Raw genomic sequence first — 18,459 nt, 5'->3', positions numbered from 1 at the left:
TTTCTTCACGAATGTGTTGTAGCTTGCCACTCTATTCATGGTTTTTGTCCATACTTGCGCTTATTTTAGAATCATTAATAGAAACATATATGCCTTCCGATACTAAACAAACTCTTGGAGGCAAGAAAATAACTCGAATAATTCGGAAATTACGTAGGAAATGGATGTAAACATACATTATGATTACAACGCGTCTGACGTTCACCTTACCTGCCGCTTGGAGCGCTAGTGTCGCTCCATCTGTCAAACGGCAACAACTTTTACAGCAGTGAGTGTCGCAACTGTTATGTTAGACTCATAGACTGTGATCGGCACTAAGATTTGCTGTTCATAGGCACAAGTCCTTCTTTGGCGTCACATAAATAAACCTCATTGGGTGTCTGCCACAGGAAAGCACTGCGAACCATAGTCTTATGTTAGACTGTGCTACCAACTGCAAATTCAAGGCCAGTCGAGAGCAACCGATCGCCTCACACGATCGGCACTACGATTTGCTGTTCATAGGCATAAGTCCTTCTTTGGCGTCACATAAACCTCATTGGGTGTCACTTTTTTATTTGCATGTTTACATTGATGTTTATTTTAATTGAGCAATGTTTTGAATGAATATTTTTCTATTATTGACCTTGCTTAACATAATAAAGATCAAAATTTGTCTACAATAGATTCCAATCCGCACTAATGAAGTACCCCAATTAAAAAAACACGCTTTTGGGGTGACAAAATCACCTTGGTATCGTGATACGCATAAACCAAACACGAAAGTAGCGTACCCAACTGTCACGTGCATTTACGAGTTTTGTGAGTTCTATTTAATATGACATGCCCTGGAAAACTTTCATATGAAATATGTGAATTAAGACTAATGTGTCTGTTCCAACCGGATGCATGTGATGTGTGTAACAGTCAGAAGGAAAAAATTGAAGTCATGTGTTTGTGTGATTGTGATACTTCTAATTTTCGGACTGATTGCTAGATATGTCCTCCCGAAGAATATCAGAGAACTTGCAGACCTAGGAAAGTGCCCTGCATGTTACGGGGTTGATTTGTGCCCGATTGTGTTGGGAGATGGCATTAAATTAATCAATTTTGATAGTCTAGCGTCGGTGATTAATATTATAGGATATAAGAACGTATGGTTTGGAACGTATAAAAACGCAAAGATTGTGGTTAAGAAGTTGGGTAGCGATTGGGAACTAGAACAACTTGATAATAAACTTTGTGGAAACGAGGGGCGTAATTGCAACGTTACTAGTTCCGTTTCTCATGTCACCAATCTATCAGTGATTGAAAATTATATGAAGAGTCTCAAAAGTCGTGAGGGTTCAGTGAATGACGTTCTGTCAGGTGATTTTTATGTATGTCCAACAACATCTGGGGTTAACAGGCTGTTACAGCATGTAAAATTAAGGAATGAAGCCATAGATACAAAGACATTTCTACAAAATGTATGGACAATTATGCATATAAACCCAGAACCTGTCATCCTTCAGGTACGGTTGGCGTTCCAAGTACCTATTTTACTAAGTAAACAGATAGTACGTTATACACTCAGTGCAAGAGGTGTTTTGCTGAATATAACATAAATCTATGATATGAATACACTTTTTATGAGTCATTTACCTAGAAAATATGGTTTGTTGTGTTTGCATGGCAGTGCGAGTTAGAGTTGTATGGAAAAGTTACAAGGATACATACAATCAGACTTAGCTAAGTCTGTTTATTTACTTTGAGATCATAATAAAAAATCAGCTGAAACATTATACTGGATTAAATATTGTTTTTACTTTATAGTTTAAAACCTACATTCGCTGTTTTCCAGGACTTCCGCTGTGACAGATCGCCAGCTACAATGAATATTTTAACTTTAATCAAAATTAATTCATAGTAATGTTTTATACCTCAAAGTCAGTGTATGTTGTAGAAGCAATGCTCTCGTCATGCATGTGCATGACACTTGGTTGGCTTTTCAGTATTCTGTACATGACCATTATCCGCAAGAGGAAACAGAGTTTGAGTCACCTTTATGTTTTTGCTTGTGTTTATTATTGGAGTCACTTTTGAACTTGAAGGGCAAGTTGCCACAACAGCTTTCCTTTTGATTGGTGGCCTGAATTCTGTCTCTGCACCACATGTTTTTCTTGCAATTTTCTTCTCCTCTTGATGTTTATTCCATTGGTCTTCAATGAGAGAGGACAGCTTCTGATCATAGAATAAAAATGGTTCATGGTTTGTTTCTTCATAACTCTTCACCAGGTGTGAAATTTCCTCTTCTATTTTTCGTAATTCCTTCTGTATAACTTTTCTTTCCTTCTCTTCCCGAAGTAACTGACCTCCACGGTTGTTTAACAAACGATCTCTATCATTAGCTTTACTTTCAAAGGCAATCGTTTTCTCCCAAAGTTTCTGACGCTTCTCCATTAACTGAAACAAAGGCTTGTTTGTATCATAAAACTTTTTTAATCTTTCTATTTCAAGTTCATGCAATCCAAGTGAATTCTCTGTATAACAGTCAGAAAAATAAGGTTTGAACTTGTGCCTTTGAGTTTCACCAAAGCAACATTTGTCCCAGAGGTTATGAATTTCTTGCCTAATATTCTCCACGAAAATCTTTATGTTGTGTCGCTTTTTTTCCTCGCAACGTGTTATTTCAGTTTTGAGAGCTTCTATAGTTTTGACTGAATAGCCACGATGTGCATCAAGAAATGCAGTCCGTGCATCAAAGCTCTCATGAAGCCGGTTCCACAATTTGCAGAGTTTCTCCCGAAGTTCCATTGACAAGGCCTTTGTGTTTTCTAGCTTCTGAACCAGGGTGTTATGCCATTCTTTTAGTTTAGCTATATTCTCTTTTGATAGCTTAAATGAATCTTCATCATCACATACTACTTTCTTTTCAAAATCCAATAAAGGAGTCATTTCCAGCTCCCTCATTATTTCCATTATACTTGACCTTGTTTGGTAGAAAAAATTGGTGAGTCGATCCTTTTCATCAGCTTTAAATTTAATGTACACTTCAAACTGAGATAGCTGCTCCTCTGAAGGTACAGCATTTGGTATTTCGTAAACATCTTCTAGACCCAAATGCTCACACAATTCTAGTCACTACAGCTGTCCACACAATAATAGATATAAGTGTGAAATACACTGCTGGCCATTAAAGTTGCAACACTATGAAAATCCAATGCAATGTACAAATGTCAGTGTACTACATGCTTTAGATGTGTAAGGGCAGTATTTCAGTGCAACTGCATGAAGTAGGGAGGAGTAACATTGTGTACATTTTGTATACAAGGCATAGTGCCCTGAGCTTCTCATTCACAAATCACATTTGAATATTTGTTGCTTTTGAGAAGATCATGTGATTCGCATGCAAGAAGGAGAAATGCTTATTATCAAGTGTCCGAATTTGGAGTGAGGCAGCATTGTAGCCTATTAAGACTGTGGTTTATCGTGGTAACGCAAGACTGCCTGTTGCCCTTGCTGTCTGTCCCACATTTATACAGAGTGAGTCTCCAAATTTTTCACCCAGTGACAACATTTGGGCATGGTTTACCAAGATATTGGCTTGCCACCACTTGGCAGACACTGTGATTGATAAACTGTGGCACAGAGTGGAATCAGCATGGAATGACATATCCATATCTTTTATCCAAGCTCAGTTCAACTCATGATCCACCATATTAGAACCACTGTTGCTGCCAGAATTGGCAGCTCTGTGTACCAAATTTCGCATAACCAAACCACCTACACATTTAAAAATGTATTCTTCGTACTATACTGTATGCGCATACAATTAGGGAAGTACCGTTTTTTACTATTCTTGTGTATATAAATGAAGAGGTGTAAGGAATCTGTACAAATATGAGATAGGATTTGCAATGCAGATGAAGTACCAGCCGTGAAGTAGAGATTCATATGTATACTCCCAAGAAGTTAATCAAGTAAGAAATAATTGTGACATTTGGGTGGAATGAAAATAATGGGAGATAGTGTATGCAAACCACATATTGTGGAGAACATGGCATTTATCGCTGATAGGTAAAGAGATTTAACAAATATCTGGTGGGAAAAGAGTCTATCCTTGATGTGGAGTATTGTCGTGAAGTAAATAAGAAAGATATCAAGATATCTGTAATGACTGGAATGAGACAAGTGCTGATATAGTTCCACATAGGGAATAGCTGCTCAATATGGATAATTCCAGATATCTTGAAAGCGATGTATGAGCAAAAGGGTAGAGCCTGATACATGTGGCATGCAGAACAAATCATGTTAAGACAGCTACAAACAAAAAGTAATAGTCCTCTTGCCTCAAACATTGTCATCATGGGGATAAGGAAACAGTTTATTGAGATTTTTGTATGGAGTCTGTTTTCTTTTATAAATGTGCACAACTGGAGCAGAGGGAAAGAGAAGAATCAGTGCTTTCAAGATTCAGTACTTCTGCCAGGTGCTTAGCATACGACATGGGCATGACCAGAGTTATTGATGAACAGCCTTTGGAAAACCAGTAAGGCAAGCTTACCTTTTGTGTGGACAGTACCCTTCAGCATGGGAGTCTATTACAGGCCATATTAGAATGTTCTCTAGATGGCCAGTATACAAGTTGAAGACTGAAAATGATATTTGGGGTGTTTCTATAAGGACTTTGAAATGTTTAAAATTCTTACAAACTTGTTCTTATGTCTTACAGGACTACTCATGAAATAATAGGAAAATAGATTCAGTTTTGACTCTTAATAAGCTAGTAAATAACACACTAGCAACAGTTAAAGCAGAGATGGCTGCCTTTACTGGTCCCACACTTGCTTGCTGCATGTTTGGTTTGATGAATCATAGTTTGTAATAACTATGTGACATAATTTTCATACTAAGTATGGTAGAGATCTTCCCAGTAAGCCTACCATTTATGAATGGCAGAAATGTGTCATTGAGATCAGCTGCTGGGTAAGCCATAAAATTACTTATATCAATCAAATGGGTCTGATGACATTGTAGTGCAAGTAAGGCAAAGCTTTGTTAACAGTCCTACAAAATAGACCTAGAGTGCTGTCTGTGAGCTAGGCATTGCATGTGTGACTGTTTGGCATGAGCTACAAAGACCTTTGTATCTCATACCATACAAATTAACAATAGTGCAAGAACTAAAGACACTGATAGGATAGGTCATAAGGATTTTTTGGATAGGTCATAAGGATATTTCTGGGTAAATGTTACATCATTTGGATAAAGGCAAAAATTTCATTGGAAACATTATCCTTAGTTTTGAGTTGACATTTAATTTAAGTAGTAAGTTAATAAACAAAACTGTAAGCCTTGAGGAGTGAAAATCAGCAACAAAACATGGAAAATATTTGTAACAGCCAAAAATTTAGTGTCTTTTGTGCATTGAGCAAGAGCAAAGTCTATGGCCCTTTCTTTTCCAAGAAAAAAACAGTCAACAGTGTACTTAGATATGCTGGAAAACTTTTTAAGTGTGCTGACTGATGAGGCCAAGAACACCATGTACACTTCTCGCAAGATAAGGCACTGCTGCACTATCTCAGTGTCATCTGGGACTTTCTCATTAATTGCTTTCCAAATAAATGGACTGTTTGAGGTGCACTGATTCCTTGGCCTCACGTTCACCAGACCTGACACCTCTTGTTCTATTTTTTCTTGTGGGAATTCATCAAAGATACTGTACTTGTACCATCCTTACCAGATTGTGTAATAGATCTTGGGACAAGAATCTGTGCTGCAATGAAACAAGTTATGTCTGACATGCTGCAGCAGATTTGAGAAGAAATTGATTACAGGTATGATATGTGCCATATAATCAATGGAAGTGTCATTCATTCTATTTTGCAACAAATAAACTTAAATCATTGAAATATTACTTTAAAACCAGGAGATGTCCTTTATTAAACAGTGGGTGTCGAATGAGATGATGATGATGGTGATACATATATTACAAACTGGAAAATTTATGAACTTCCTAAAATAAGACAAACGATATAACTCACAATGTGTATTTAAAACAAATCCTAACAAAGAGATAGAGGGGCTGACCAGTACTTACCTCAGCTCAGCTCAGTACAAAAAACAGAACAGAAAATTTACATTCCTAGCTTTCGGAACTTTGTTCCTTCATCAGGGAGGAGAGAGGGGAAAGAAAGGGAAGAAGGGAAAGTGGATTCAGTTACTCACAACCCAGGCTATGAAGCAACAGGGAAAGGAAAACAGGTAGGGTAGCAAGGATGGAGGCATGGTTGTCGGAGGGAAGCCAAAGATATTCTACTGTAAGTACTGTGCCAGCTTCAAACCAAAGAGGATGCATACACAAGTAAAGAGGTATATAGTATAAAGATAAACACAACTATGTAGGATGAAAAAATGCGTGCATGGCTAAAGAGGAAAGGGAAAGAGGAGAAGTCTGAAGAGTAAATGGGAGTGAGGTTGTTTAACGTAGGTTCAGTCCAGGGGGATTGCGGGATGAAAGGATGTGTTGGAGTGCAAGTTCCCTTCTCCGCAGTTCCGAGGGACTGGTGTTGGGTGGGAGAAGCCAAATGGCACATACGGTGTAGCAGGTTCCTAGGTCCCTAGAATTATGCTGGAGGGCATGCTCTGCTACTGGGTATTTGACATCTCCTAGGCGGACAGTTTGTCTGTGTCCGTTCATGCGCTCAGCCAGTTTAGTTGTTGTCATACCGATGTAAAAGTCTGTGCAGTGCAGGCATGTCAGCTGATAAATGACATGTGTTGTTTCACATGTGGCCCTGCCTTGAATTGTGTATATTTTACCAGTAGCGGGGCTGGAGTAGAGACATCTGTTCTATCAAAAGGCTTAACCTTTAGCCTCACGCCTAAATTCAACCGCACTGCCCTGGTTAAAGATCTCCTCTCATTCACCTGGAACCTCAACTGGCTCCTCTCATTCACCCGGAACCTCAACTGGAAATATCACTTCACTACCCAAACACAGCCCCCAAATACTAGACCCAGTGTTGAACCCTGTCTAGAACAACTCCAACTGCCTTCTCAAAGGGATCCTCCTCCCCTCCCCCAAAACCATCCCTTGCAGACATTTCAGGAATTCCTCAAATCCAGTGTTGCCTCCCAGTCCTTGAAAAATATCCCAACAACCCCCAACATCACCCCAGCTGAATCCCGTGCTATTAAGGAGCTGAAAACAGACTGCTCTATTGTCATCCTCCTGGCGGATAAAGGCTCCACAACTGTGGTACTTGACCATGTGGAGTATGTGGCAGAAGGACTGTGTCAACTCTCCGACACCTCAACCTACAAAGCTGTTACCCAGGATCCCATTCCCTCCATCCAGACTGAGCTGCAGAAAATCCTAAAAATCCAAGGTCCCTCACAAGGCCTCACAACGGCTTCCACAGACCTACTCACTGCACCTGAGCCAGGTACCCCTATCTTCTACCTATTACCCAAAATCCACAAAGAGAACCATCCTGGCCGTCCCATTGTAGCAGGCTTCAAAGCCCCAACCGAACGTATCTCAGCTCTGGTAGACCAGCACCTCCAACCTATCACCCGCAGACTCCCATCCTACATCAAAGACAAACCACTTCCTAGAACGCCTCAAATCCATTCCCATTCCCCTCCCACCTGAAACCTGTCTTGTCACCATAGATGCTACATCCCTTTACACAAACATCCCACATACCCATGGTCTCTCTGCCCTTGAGCACTACCTCTCCCAACACCCACTCGAAGATCTTCCAAAAAACCTCATTCCTTATCACACTTACCAACTTCATCCTAACCCATAATTACTTCACTTCTGAAGGCCAGACCTACAAACAATTCAGGGGAACGGCCATGGGAACCAGGATGGCTCCGTCCTATGCCAACCTCTTCATGGGCTGTATGGAAGAGGCTTTCCTGAAGACCCAACAGCTGCTTCCCCGGGCCTGGTATAGGTTTATAGATGACATCTTTGTGGTCTGGACTCATGGTGAAGAAACACTCCTTAATTTCCTCCATAACCTCAACTCCTTTTCGAATCTGAATTTCACCTGGTCCTTCTCCAAAACCCAAGCCACCTTCCTGGATGTTGACCTTCCTCTTGTTGAAGCTCACATCCACACCTCTTTCCATATCAAACCCACAAACAAACAACAGTACCTTCACTTTGATAGCTGCCATCCATTCCACATCAAACACTCCCTTCCCTTCAGCCTAGGTATTCATGGCAAACGTATCTGCTCCAGTGACGAATCCCTCAACAATTACACCAATAACCTGTCCGGTGCTTTCCTCTCCCGCAACTATCCTGCAGACCTTGTCCACAAACAGATCTCCCGAGCAATATTCCTCCCTGTCCAACAACAATGTTCCTACCCCCAGACCACACAGAAGCATCCCCCTTGTCACCCAATGTTATCCTGGCCTCGAATACATCAACAAATTACTCCGCCAGGGATATGACTTTCTCAAGTCACCCCTGAAATGAGATCATCCCTTGACAAAATTCTCCCCACTCCACCCAGAGTTACCTTTCGTCGCCCCCCTAACCTCCGTAACATCCTTGTCAAACCCTACAATATTCCCAGACTACCTTCTCTACCCAGCGGTTCCTACCCCTGTAACTGACCCCGCTGCAAAACCTGCCCCATGCATCCCCCCACAATCACCTACTCCAGCCCCGTTACTGGTAAAACATACACAATTCAAGGCAGGGCAACATGTGAAACAACACATGTCATTTATCAGCTGACATGCCTGCACTGCACAGCCTTTTACATCGGTATGACAACAACTAAACTGGCTGAGCACATGAACGGACACAGACAAACTGTCTGCCTAGCAGATGTCAAATACCCAGTAGCAGAGCATGCCCTCCAGCATAATTCTAGGGACCTAGGAACCTGCTACACCGTATGTGCCATTTGGCTTCTCCCACCCAACACCAGTCCCTCGGAACTGCGGAGATGGGAACTTGCACTCCAACACATCCTTTCATCCCGCCATCCCCCTGGACTGAACCTACGTTAAACAACCTCACTCCCATTTACTCTTCAGACTTCTCCTCTTTCCCTTTCCTCTTTAGCCATTCGCGCATCTTTTCATCCTACATAGTTGTGTTTATCTTTATACTATATACCCCTTTACTTCTGTATGCATCCTCTTTGGTTTGAAGCTGGCACAGTACTTACAGTAGAATATCTTTGGCTTCCCTCTGACAACCATGCCTCCATCCTTGCTACCCTACCTGTTTTCCTTTCCCTGTTGCGTCAGAACCTGGGTTGTGAGTAACTGAATCCACTTTCCCTTCTTCCCTTTCTTTCCCGTCTCTCCTCCCTGATGAAGGAACAAAGTTCCGAAAGCTAGGAACGTAAATTTTCTGTTCTGTTCTGTGTATCTATCGGCTGTACTGAGCTGAGGTAAGTACTGGCCAGCCCCTCTATTTCTTTGTTAGTATTTGTTTCACATCTTTATATGAGATTTTCCATTAATCATTTTACTGTGTATTTAAACACACATTTATTTAAATTGGAGCAGTGATTTTGTGTTTATTTGAGTCTCCTCAAATATTACTAACCGAAAAAATTGTTTTGGGACATTATTTTAATTGCCAGAGAGGCAAGAACTGGCATCTCTTAGCTTTTCTGCATTTGTTCATAGATCCCATGGGCTAGGGATGCTTGTTTTTGTCTATAGTTTGGAACTGACCAGCTGATCTTGTTAAATACACATAAAGTAGGTTTTCAGGAAGATTCACAATGTATGCTGAATGTTGATGCCAAAAGTCTACCAATCTTGTGTAAGTATTAGAGACTTCCTGGTGATGTGAAGTATTCCCCAGAAATATGAAATGAGAAATAATCTACATCTGTTGGTTCTCTAAACTTTCTCAAAAGTCTTCCCCACATGTAGCATATCCATAATACTTGTGTGTTGGTTGAACATACTGGTAAGAAATCTAGCAGCACATCTTGGAACTGCTTCATTGTCTTCCTTTAATCTGGCCTGGTGGAAATCCCAAACATTTGAGCAGTAATCAAGAATAGGTGGCTTGAGTGTTCCATATGTGGTCTCCTTTATAGATAAGCTACCGTTTCACAGAATTCTTCCAGTTATCTGACGTCAATCAATTGTTTTCCCTCCAGCCGACCGTAAGTGCTCATTCCATTTCATGTCACCTTGCTACGTTATGCTTAGATAATAATCAACATGACTGTGTCGAACTACACACCACTAATACTGTATTTGCACATTGTAAGCTTGTTTTCTCCGTTCAGCTGAATTTATTTTGATATTCCAACAAGCTGTCATTCACAACAGCAAATAGAAATCCTGTCAGTGTCATCCTGTATTCTCCCACAGCCATTTAAAGACAACATTACCCTGTACACTACCTCATTACCAGCAAACAGCTGCAGAGTGATGTGATAATGCGAAAAGTGCTGCCAGGAGCCAATATTTATCACAGAAGAGCTGTGAGTGAGAAGAAGGGGAGGACCCAAGAGAATACCCATGTTTGAGTTAAAGGCCAGTCTTACTGCAGGGCTGATTCTCTAAAAGGCCTCTTTAAGCAGTTTTGAGAGTTGCATGGAACTCACAAAAACTGGCAGTTAATTGGGTAATCCTCCCTGGTATTGGATATAGTAACATGTTTCTGTACTCTGAAGTTATTCTTCCACATTAATCAATGAAGTTATTCTTCCAGTACAAAAAAAACTTAGGGATTCAGAAGGGTTCTTGTAAAATAAATCCCTTTTTAGTAGATGAATGTTGCAGCTTATTCAGTATGCATAGTGATTAGTCCATAAAACATTTGTATTAGACTGTGGAACTATGAGTTAGCTACAGGATCTGTTACTGGGAGGGACAAACTTGGTAATACAGTTTGGGTAAGTGAATTACTATACAATGAGATGACAAAAGTCATGGGATAGCAATATGCACATACACTATGTGATCAAAGGTATCCGGACAGTTAGCTGAAAATGACTCGCAAGTTCGTGGTGCCCTCCATCAGTAATTCTGGAATTCAGTATGGTGTTGGCTCACCCTTAGCTTTGATGACAGCTTCCACTCTCATAGGGATACGTTTAATCAGGTACTGGAAGGTTTCTTGGGGAATTGTAGCCCATTATTCACGGAGTGCTGCACTGAGGAGAGGTATCAATGTCAGTCAGCGAGGCCTGACATGAAGTCGGCATTCCAAAACGTCCCAAAGGTGATCTATAGAATTCAGGTCAGGACTCTGTGCAGGCCAGTCCATTACAGTGATGTTATTGTCATGTAACCACTCCACCACAAGCTGTGCATTATGAACAGGTGCTCGATAATGTTGAAAGATGCAATCGCCATCCCCGAATTGCCCCTCAACAGTGGGAAGCAAGAAGGTGCTTAAAACATCAATGTAGGCCTGTGCTGTGATAGTGCCATGCAAAACAACAAGGGGTGCAAGCCCCCTCCATGGAAAACATGATCACACTAGAACACCACCGCCTCTGAATTTTTACTGTTGGCACTGCACACGCTTGCAGATGATGTTCACCAGGCTTTTGCCATACCCACACCCTGCCATCGGATCTTCACATTGTGTAATGTGATTTGTCACTCCACACAAAGTTTTTCCACTGTTCAATCATCCAACGTTTATGCTCCTTACACCAAGTGAGGCATTGTTTGGCATTTACCAGCATGATGTGCGGCTTATGAGCATCCACTCAATTATGAAATCCAAGTTTTCTCACCTCCCACCTAACTGTCATTTTACTTGCAGTGGATCCTGATGGAGTTTGGAATTCCTGTGTGATGGTCTGGATAGATGTCTGCCTATTACAAATTACGATCCTCTTCAACTGTCGGCGGTCTCTGTCAGTCAACAGACGAGGTCGGCCTGTACTCTTTAGTCCTGCCCGTGTTCCTTCAAGTTTCCACTTCGCTATCACATTGGAAACAGTGGACCTAGGGATGTTTAGGAGTGTGGAAATCTTGCGTACAGACGTATGACACAAGTGACACCCAATCATCTGACCATTTTTGAAGTCCGTGAGTTTCGCGGAGCTCTACAATCTGCTCTCTCATGTTGTCTAATAACTACTGAGGTCGCTGACGTGGAGTACCTGGCAGTAGGTGGCAGTACAATGCAGCTAATATAAAAAACTTATGTTTTTGCGGGTATCCAGATACTTTTGATCACATAGTGTATATAGATGGGGGTAGTATTGTGGCACACAAGGTATAAAAGGACAGTGCGTTGGCAGAGCTGTCATTTGTAATCAGGTGATTCATATGAAAATGTTTTTGACATGATTATGGCCGCATGACAGGAATTAACAGACTTTGAATGTGGAATGGTAGATTGAGCTAGATGCATGGAACGTTCCATTTTGGAAATCATTAGGGAACTCAATATTCTGATGTGCACAGTGTCAAGAATGTGCCAAAAATACTAAATGTCAGGCATTACCTGCACCATGGCAACACAGCAGCTTATGGCCTTCACTTAGTGACCAGGAGCATCAGTATTTGTGTAGAGTTTCCAGTGCTAACAGACAAGCAACACTGTGTGAAATAACTGCATGAATCAATGTGGAACATATGACAAACGTATCAGTTAGGAATGTGCAGTGAAATTTGGTGTTAATGGGCTAGGCAGCTAATGACCGATGGAGTACCTTTGCCAACTGTACGACATTGCCTCCAGTGCCTCTCCTGGGCTCATGACTAATATTGGTTGGACCCTTGATGACTGGAAAACCTTGGCCTGGTCAGATGAGTCCTTATTTCATTTGGTAAGGGCTGATGGTAAGGCTTAAGTGTGGCAAAGACCCCACAAAGGCATGGACCCAAGCACTGTGCAAGCTGGTGGTGGCTCCATAATGGTGTGGGCTGTGTTTACCTGGAAAGAACTGGGTCCTTTGGTCCAACTGAACTGGTTATTGGCTGGAAATGTTTAAGTTCAGCTGTTTGGAGACCATTTGTAGCCATTAAAGGACATCATGGAATTTTTATTTATGACAATGTGCCATATCACCATGCCACAATTGCTTGTGATTGGTTTGAAGAACTTTCTGGACAATTTGAGTGAATGATTTGGCCATCCAGATTCCTGACATGAATTCCATCAAATGCTTAAGGGATATAATTGAGAGTTCAGTTTGTGCACAAAATGCTGCACTGGCAACACTTGCAATTATGGATGGCTATAGAGGCAGCATGACTCAATATTTCTGCAGAGGACTTCCAAAGACTTGTGTCCATGCCACATCAAGTTGCTGCACTATGCCAGACAAAAGGAGGTCCCATTACTTTTGTCGCCTTAGTATATTACTTAGTTCTAAGTAGACTGTTGTACATCCAAGCTTTGAAAACAAACAAAATGCTCATCATTCCACTAATATTTGCTTATTACAAACAATTTTTTGTCTTATTGTGCTATCATCAACTAGTGTCTACAAAAGACACTAGTATGCAGGGAACCACATCTTGGAAACTAAAGATATCACCAAAATACAATATTTTTTCATGCCGTAAGCTATAAAATGTCAAATGGAGTGGTCAGTTCTCATAATGGATATTATGAAATACCGGGTGATCAAAAAGTCAGTATAAATTTGAAAACTGAATAAATCACGGAATAATGTAGATAGAGAGGTACAAATTGACACACATGCTTGGAATGACATGGGGTTTTATTAGAACCAAAAAAATACAAAAGTTCAAAAAATGTCCGACAGATGGTGCTTCATCTGATCAGAATAGCAATAATTAGCATAACAAAGTAAGACAAAGCAAATATGATGTTCTTTACAGGATATGCTCATTATGTCCACCATCATTCCTCAACAATAGCTGTAGTCGAGGAATAATGTTGTGAACAGCACTGTAAAGCATGTCCGGAGTTATGGTGAGGCATTGGCGTCAGATGTTGTCTTTCAGCATCCCTAGAGATGTCGTTCGATCACGATACACTTGCGATTTCAGGTAACCCCAAAGCCAATAATCGAACGGACTGAGGTCTGGGGACCTGGGAGGCCAAGAATGATGAAAGTGGTGGCTGAGCACATGATCATCACCAAATGACGCGCGCAAGAGATCTTTCACGCATCTAGAAATATGGGGTGGAGTGCCATCCTGCTTAAACATCTTACGTTCCAGCAGGTGTTTATCAGCCAGGCTGGGGATGATGCGATCTTGTAACATATCGGCGTACCTCTCACCCATCATGGTAGCAGTCACTGACATTTTGCTGTCCAGCAGCATCTGTCGGACATTTTGTGAACTTTTTTCCAAGCATGTGTGTCAATTTTTACCTCTCTATCTACATTATTCTGTGGTTTATTAAGTTTTCAAATTTATACTGACTTTTTGATCACCTGGTATGTTATGATAGTTAGTGGGTTAGTGTGGTACAGCTGCAATGTAAATAGTTGTCAAAGTATCTGTAACACATTTCAGTACAAATATCACAAGGGCTCTAATTGCTAATATTACATACACAAGAATTGTTATTGTTCTTTTATCATCATCCTGTGTAATATGTACCAATCTATATCTTCCCTGTGTAAAACAACATTGGTCCAGTCTGAAATATCAGTGTCATTGGATATTCCCTCTATATGCAGAACATTTATACACAGAGCCACCCCACCCCCCACCCCTTCCCCGTGCAGGTCCAGGGATAAGAATAGGCCCGAGGTATTCCTGCCTGTCATAAGAGGCGATTAAAAGGAGTGTCACATGTTTCGGCCTTTATGTGATGGTCCCCTGTAGGGTTTGACCTCCATTCTTCACAATTTTTCCGAAGAGCAAGTCAATTGGGGAAGGGTGCCTTACATGGCGCATCGTGTCCATCATGCCTTGAGATCTGTAGCCCGCTTTCTCGTCGTTGTATTGCAGTCCTGCTCATTCTCCATCTCTTGGGTGAGGACACCTTCCTGGGTGCGTTTTGTACCATGTACTATGCAGTGTCGCTTTCTGTGCTGACGATGACCATGGACTTGTTTGCTCCTCATATCCAGCACGGTAGCCAGTCCGTTGTGGTGGGGCCGCTATGTAACCTGTTGGTTGTAGCCCCTGACAACACAGGGATTGCTCTGCTGATGACTGTGCCGTTAACTCCCCACGTATGCCAAGGAGTAGGTGCCTGTCACCCTGGGGCATCGGGACTCCCGGCAATGTCCATTCTGCCAGGTGGCCTTTGATGCGGTTTGGTGGCGCCCTTGGGGTCGGCCCCTGGTCAGTGTGGGTGACATCAGGGAAGATGACGTGCAATAAAGCATACCATGTCATCGCTTGCTGGTGATCAAACCCCAGCAGACCTAAGTGTTCTAAGTCTTAGTACAATGCAAGGAAGTACGGCCCTAAATCATTCCCCTCCCTGGCCACACCATGGGAGGAACGCCAGGCTAAGGATGACAGCGAACCTTACTCACTCCAGTACCTCGTATGTACGAGAACTGATGGGGACTCCTTTGTTTCGATGAAGCCCCAGTTTTTTGTAGACCATTTAGAGGACAAGTTTGGGGAGGTGGAGGGCTTGTCCAAAATGCGGTCACGGTCACTCTTGATAAAAACAGCATCCTCTGCCCAGTCACAGGCATTACTCACTTGTGACAATATGGGGGATGTTTCCATAAGCATCACGCCCCATAAGAGCTTAAATATGGTCCAGGGTATTATATTTCGCAGGGACCTTCTTTTGCAGTATGATGATCTGCACGCCAACTTAGAGCGACGAGGCGTTCATTTTGTCCGGCGCATCCATCGGGGTCTGAGGAACAATCAGGTTGCCACTGGTGCCTTCATCTTGGCCTTCGAGGCTGACACATTGCCCAAAAAGGTCAAGGTGATGGTCTACCGCTGTGATGTAAAGCCATATATCCCTCCCCCTATGCGGTGCTTTAAGTGTTGGAAGTTCGGCCATACGTCTTCCCGCTGTACTTCCAGCATTACATGTCGCATCTGACTGCAAGTGACATCTCTTCATCATCTTCAACCGGATCTGGTGTGACGGTGTCTTTCCATCGCAATGGTGGGAGAGCACCATCATTCCGGTGCTCAAACCTGATAGAAACACGCTTGATATGGATAGCTATTGGTCCATTAGCCTCACAAAAGTTCTTTGTAAGCTGCTGCAATGTATGGTGTTTCAGCAGTTGGGTTGGCTCCTGGAGTCACGTGGCCTACTGGCTCCATGTCAGGGTGGCTTCCACCAGAGTCGTTCTACCACTGATAATCTTGTGACCCTCGAGTCTGCCATCCACACAGCCTTTTCCAAATGCCAACACCTGGTTGCCGTCTTTTAAGATTTACGAAAAGCGTATGACACGACCTGGGGACATCATATCCTTGCCACATTATACAAGTGGGGTCTCTGAGGCCCGCTCCCAATTTTTATACAAAATTTCCTTTTGCTTCATACTTTCTGTGTCCAAGTTGGTGTCTCCCATAGTTCCATCCATATCCAGGAGAATGGAGTCCTGCAGGGCTCCGTACTGAGTGTCTCTCTGTATTGTTACTGGCCATTAACGGTCTAGCAGCAGCTGTAGGGCCATCTGTCTCGCCTTCTCTGTATGCGGATGACTTCTGCATTTCTTACTGCTCCTCCCGCTCCCAATTTTTATACAAAATTTCCTTTTGCTTCATACTTTCTGTGTCCAAGTTGGTGTCTCCCATAGTTCCATCCATATCCAGGAGAATGGAGTCCCACAGGGCTCCGTACTGAGTGTCTCTCTCTATTGTTACTGGCCATTAACGGTCTAGCAGCAGCTGTAGGGCCATCTGTCTCACCTTCTCTGTATGCGGATGACTTCTGCATTTCTTACTGCTCCTCCAGTAATGGTGTTGCTGAGCAGTGCCTACAGGGAACCATTCACAAGGTGGAGTCATGGGCTCTATCCCACGGCTTCCAGCTTTCAGCCATGAAGTTGTGTGTCATGCACTTCTGTCAGCATTGTACTGTTCATCCGGAACCAGAACTTTATCTTACTGGCGATCCATTCACTGTAATGAAGGCATATTGATTCTTAGGATTGGTTTCTGATTCCCGATTGACTTTGCTACCTCATCTTCGTCAGCTTAAGCGGAAATGCTGGCAGCATCTCAATGCCCTCTGCTGCCTGAGCAACACCAACTGGGGTGCAGATCACTCTATGCTACTGCAGCTCTACAGAGCCCTTGTTCAATCCTGCCTTGGCTATGGGAGTGTGGTTTATGGTTTGGTGACACTCTCGGCATTGCGTTTACTTGACCCAGTGCACCAGTGTGGCATTCGCCTAGCAACAGGTTGTCCTGGAATGAGCCTGGTGACCAGTGTCCTGGTGGAGGCTGGAGTCCCTCCATTGAACGTTAGGCATGCACAACTGCTTGCCAGGTCCATTGCACATGTTCATAGTTCTCCTTTCCCCAACTGCGGCAGCCCATCTCCCGCATCGGCGGCCCAGGTCAGGGCTAACGATTGCGGTTCGTGTGCGATCCCTTCTGTCTGAACTGGAGTGCTTCCCTTCACCACCTATACTTGAGGTCCATTCATGTACATGTCCATGGTGTACACCTAGGTCGCGACTTCGCCTGGACCTTTCACATGGCCCTCAGTTAGCCCTGCGACTCTCTGCTGTCACTTCCTCTCGATTCTCGACATGTACTGGGACCATGAAGTGGTTTACACTGATGGTTCGAAGGTGTGATGGTCAGATTGGCTTTGCTTATGTTCATGGAGGCCATATAGAACAGCACTCCTTGCCTGATGGCTGCACTGTTTTCACTGCAGAGCTGGTGACCATATTTCATGCTCGTGAGCAAATCCGCCCTTGCCCAGGTGAGTCATTTCTCGTGTGTATTGACTCTTTGAGCAGCCTACAAGCTATCGGTCAATGCTGCCCTCATCATCCTTTGGTAGCAACCATCCAGGAGTTCATCTATGCCCTAGAATGGTCCGGTCGTTCACTGGTGTTTGTCTGGACCCCAGGTCACATCGGAATCTCAGGTAACGAACTTGCCGACAGGCTGGCCAAGCAGGCGATGTGGAAACCGCTTCTGGAGACTGGCATCTCTGGACCTAGCCTGTGTTCCGACTTATTCTGCAGGGTTTTTCGACTTTGGGAGACGGAATGGCATAACAGTATGCACAACAAACTGTGTGTCATGAAGGAGATTACGAAAGTGTAGAAGTCTTCCATGCAGGCCTCTTGCAGGGAATTAGTTGTCCTCTGCTGGCTCCACATTGGCCATGCTTGGGCAACCCACGGTTACCTCCTGCTCCTTGAAGACCCACGTCAGTGTCACTGTGGCGCCACCCACGTCAGTGTCAGTGTGGCGCCCGATTGACAGTGGCCCATCTTCTGGTGCACTGTCCCACTTTGACTGCCCAGCGATGGAATCTTGGGTTACCGGACTCGTTGCTGCTAAATTTATCTGACAACGCCTTATTGGCTGATTTTGTTTTATGTTTTATTCATGAGGGTGTGGTTTTACCATTTGATCTAAGTTTTA

At 43.0% G+C, this 18,459-nt stretch overlaps 1 protein-coding gene across 1 annotated transcript in view; it reads left to right on the top strand.

The window, feature by feature from the left end:
• The first annotated feature begins 439 nt into the window (after positions 1 to 439).
• The window catches only part of LOC126183333 (divergent protein kinase domain 2A), a 98,114-nt gene continuing 80,094 nt past the window's right edge, over positions 440 to 18,459 (top strand). Inside the window, exon 1 of the mRNA XM_049925201.1 lies at positions 440 to 1,493. Within this exon, the coding sequence (XP_049781158.1) occupies positions 885 to 1,493 (609 nt within the window). The 5' untranslated portion in view covers positions 440 to 884. The remainder of the gene's footprint in view (positions 1,494 to 18,459) is intronic.

The sequence above is a fragment of the Schistocerca cancellata genome, chromosome 1 (assembly GCF_023864275.1).
Source record: "Schistocerca cancellata isolate TAMUIC-IGC-003103 chromosome 1, iqSchCanc2.1, whole genome shotgun sequence".
Taxonomy (NCBI): Eukaryota; Metazoa; Arthropoda; class Insecta; order Orthoptera; family Acrididae; genus Schistocerca; species Schistocerca cancellata.
The sequence above is the reverse complement of the archived record's forward strand: the minus strand, read 5'-3'. Positions and strand labels throughout refer to the sequence as shown.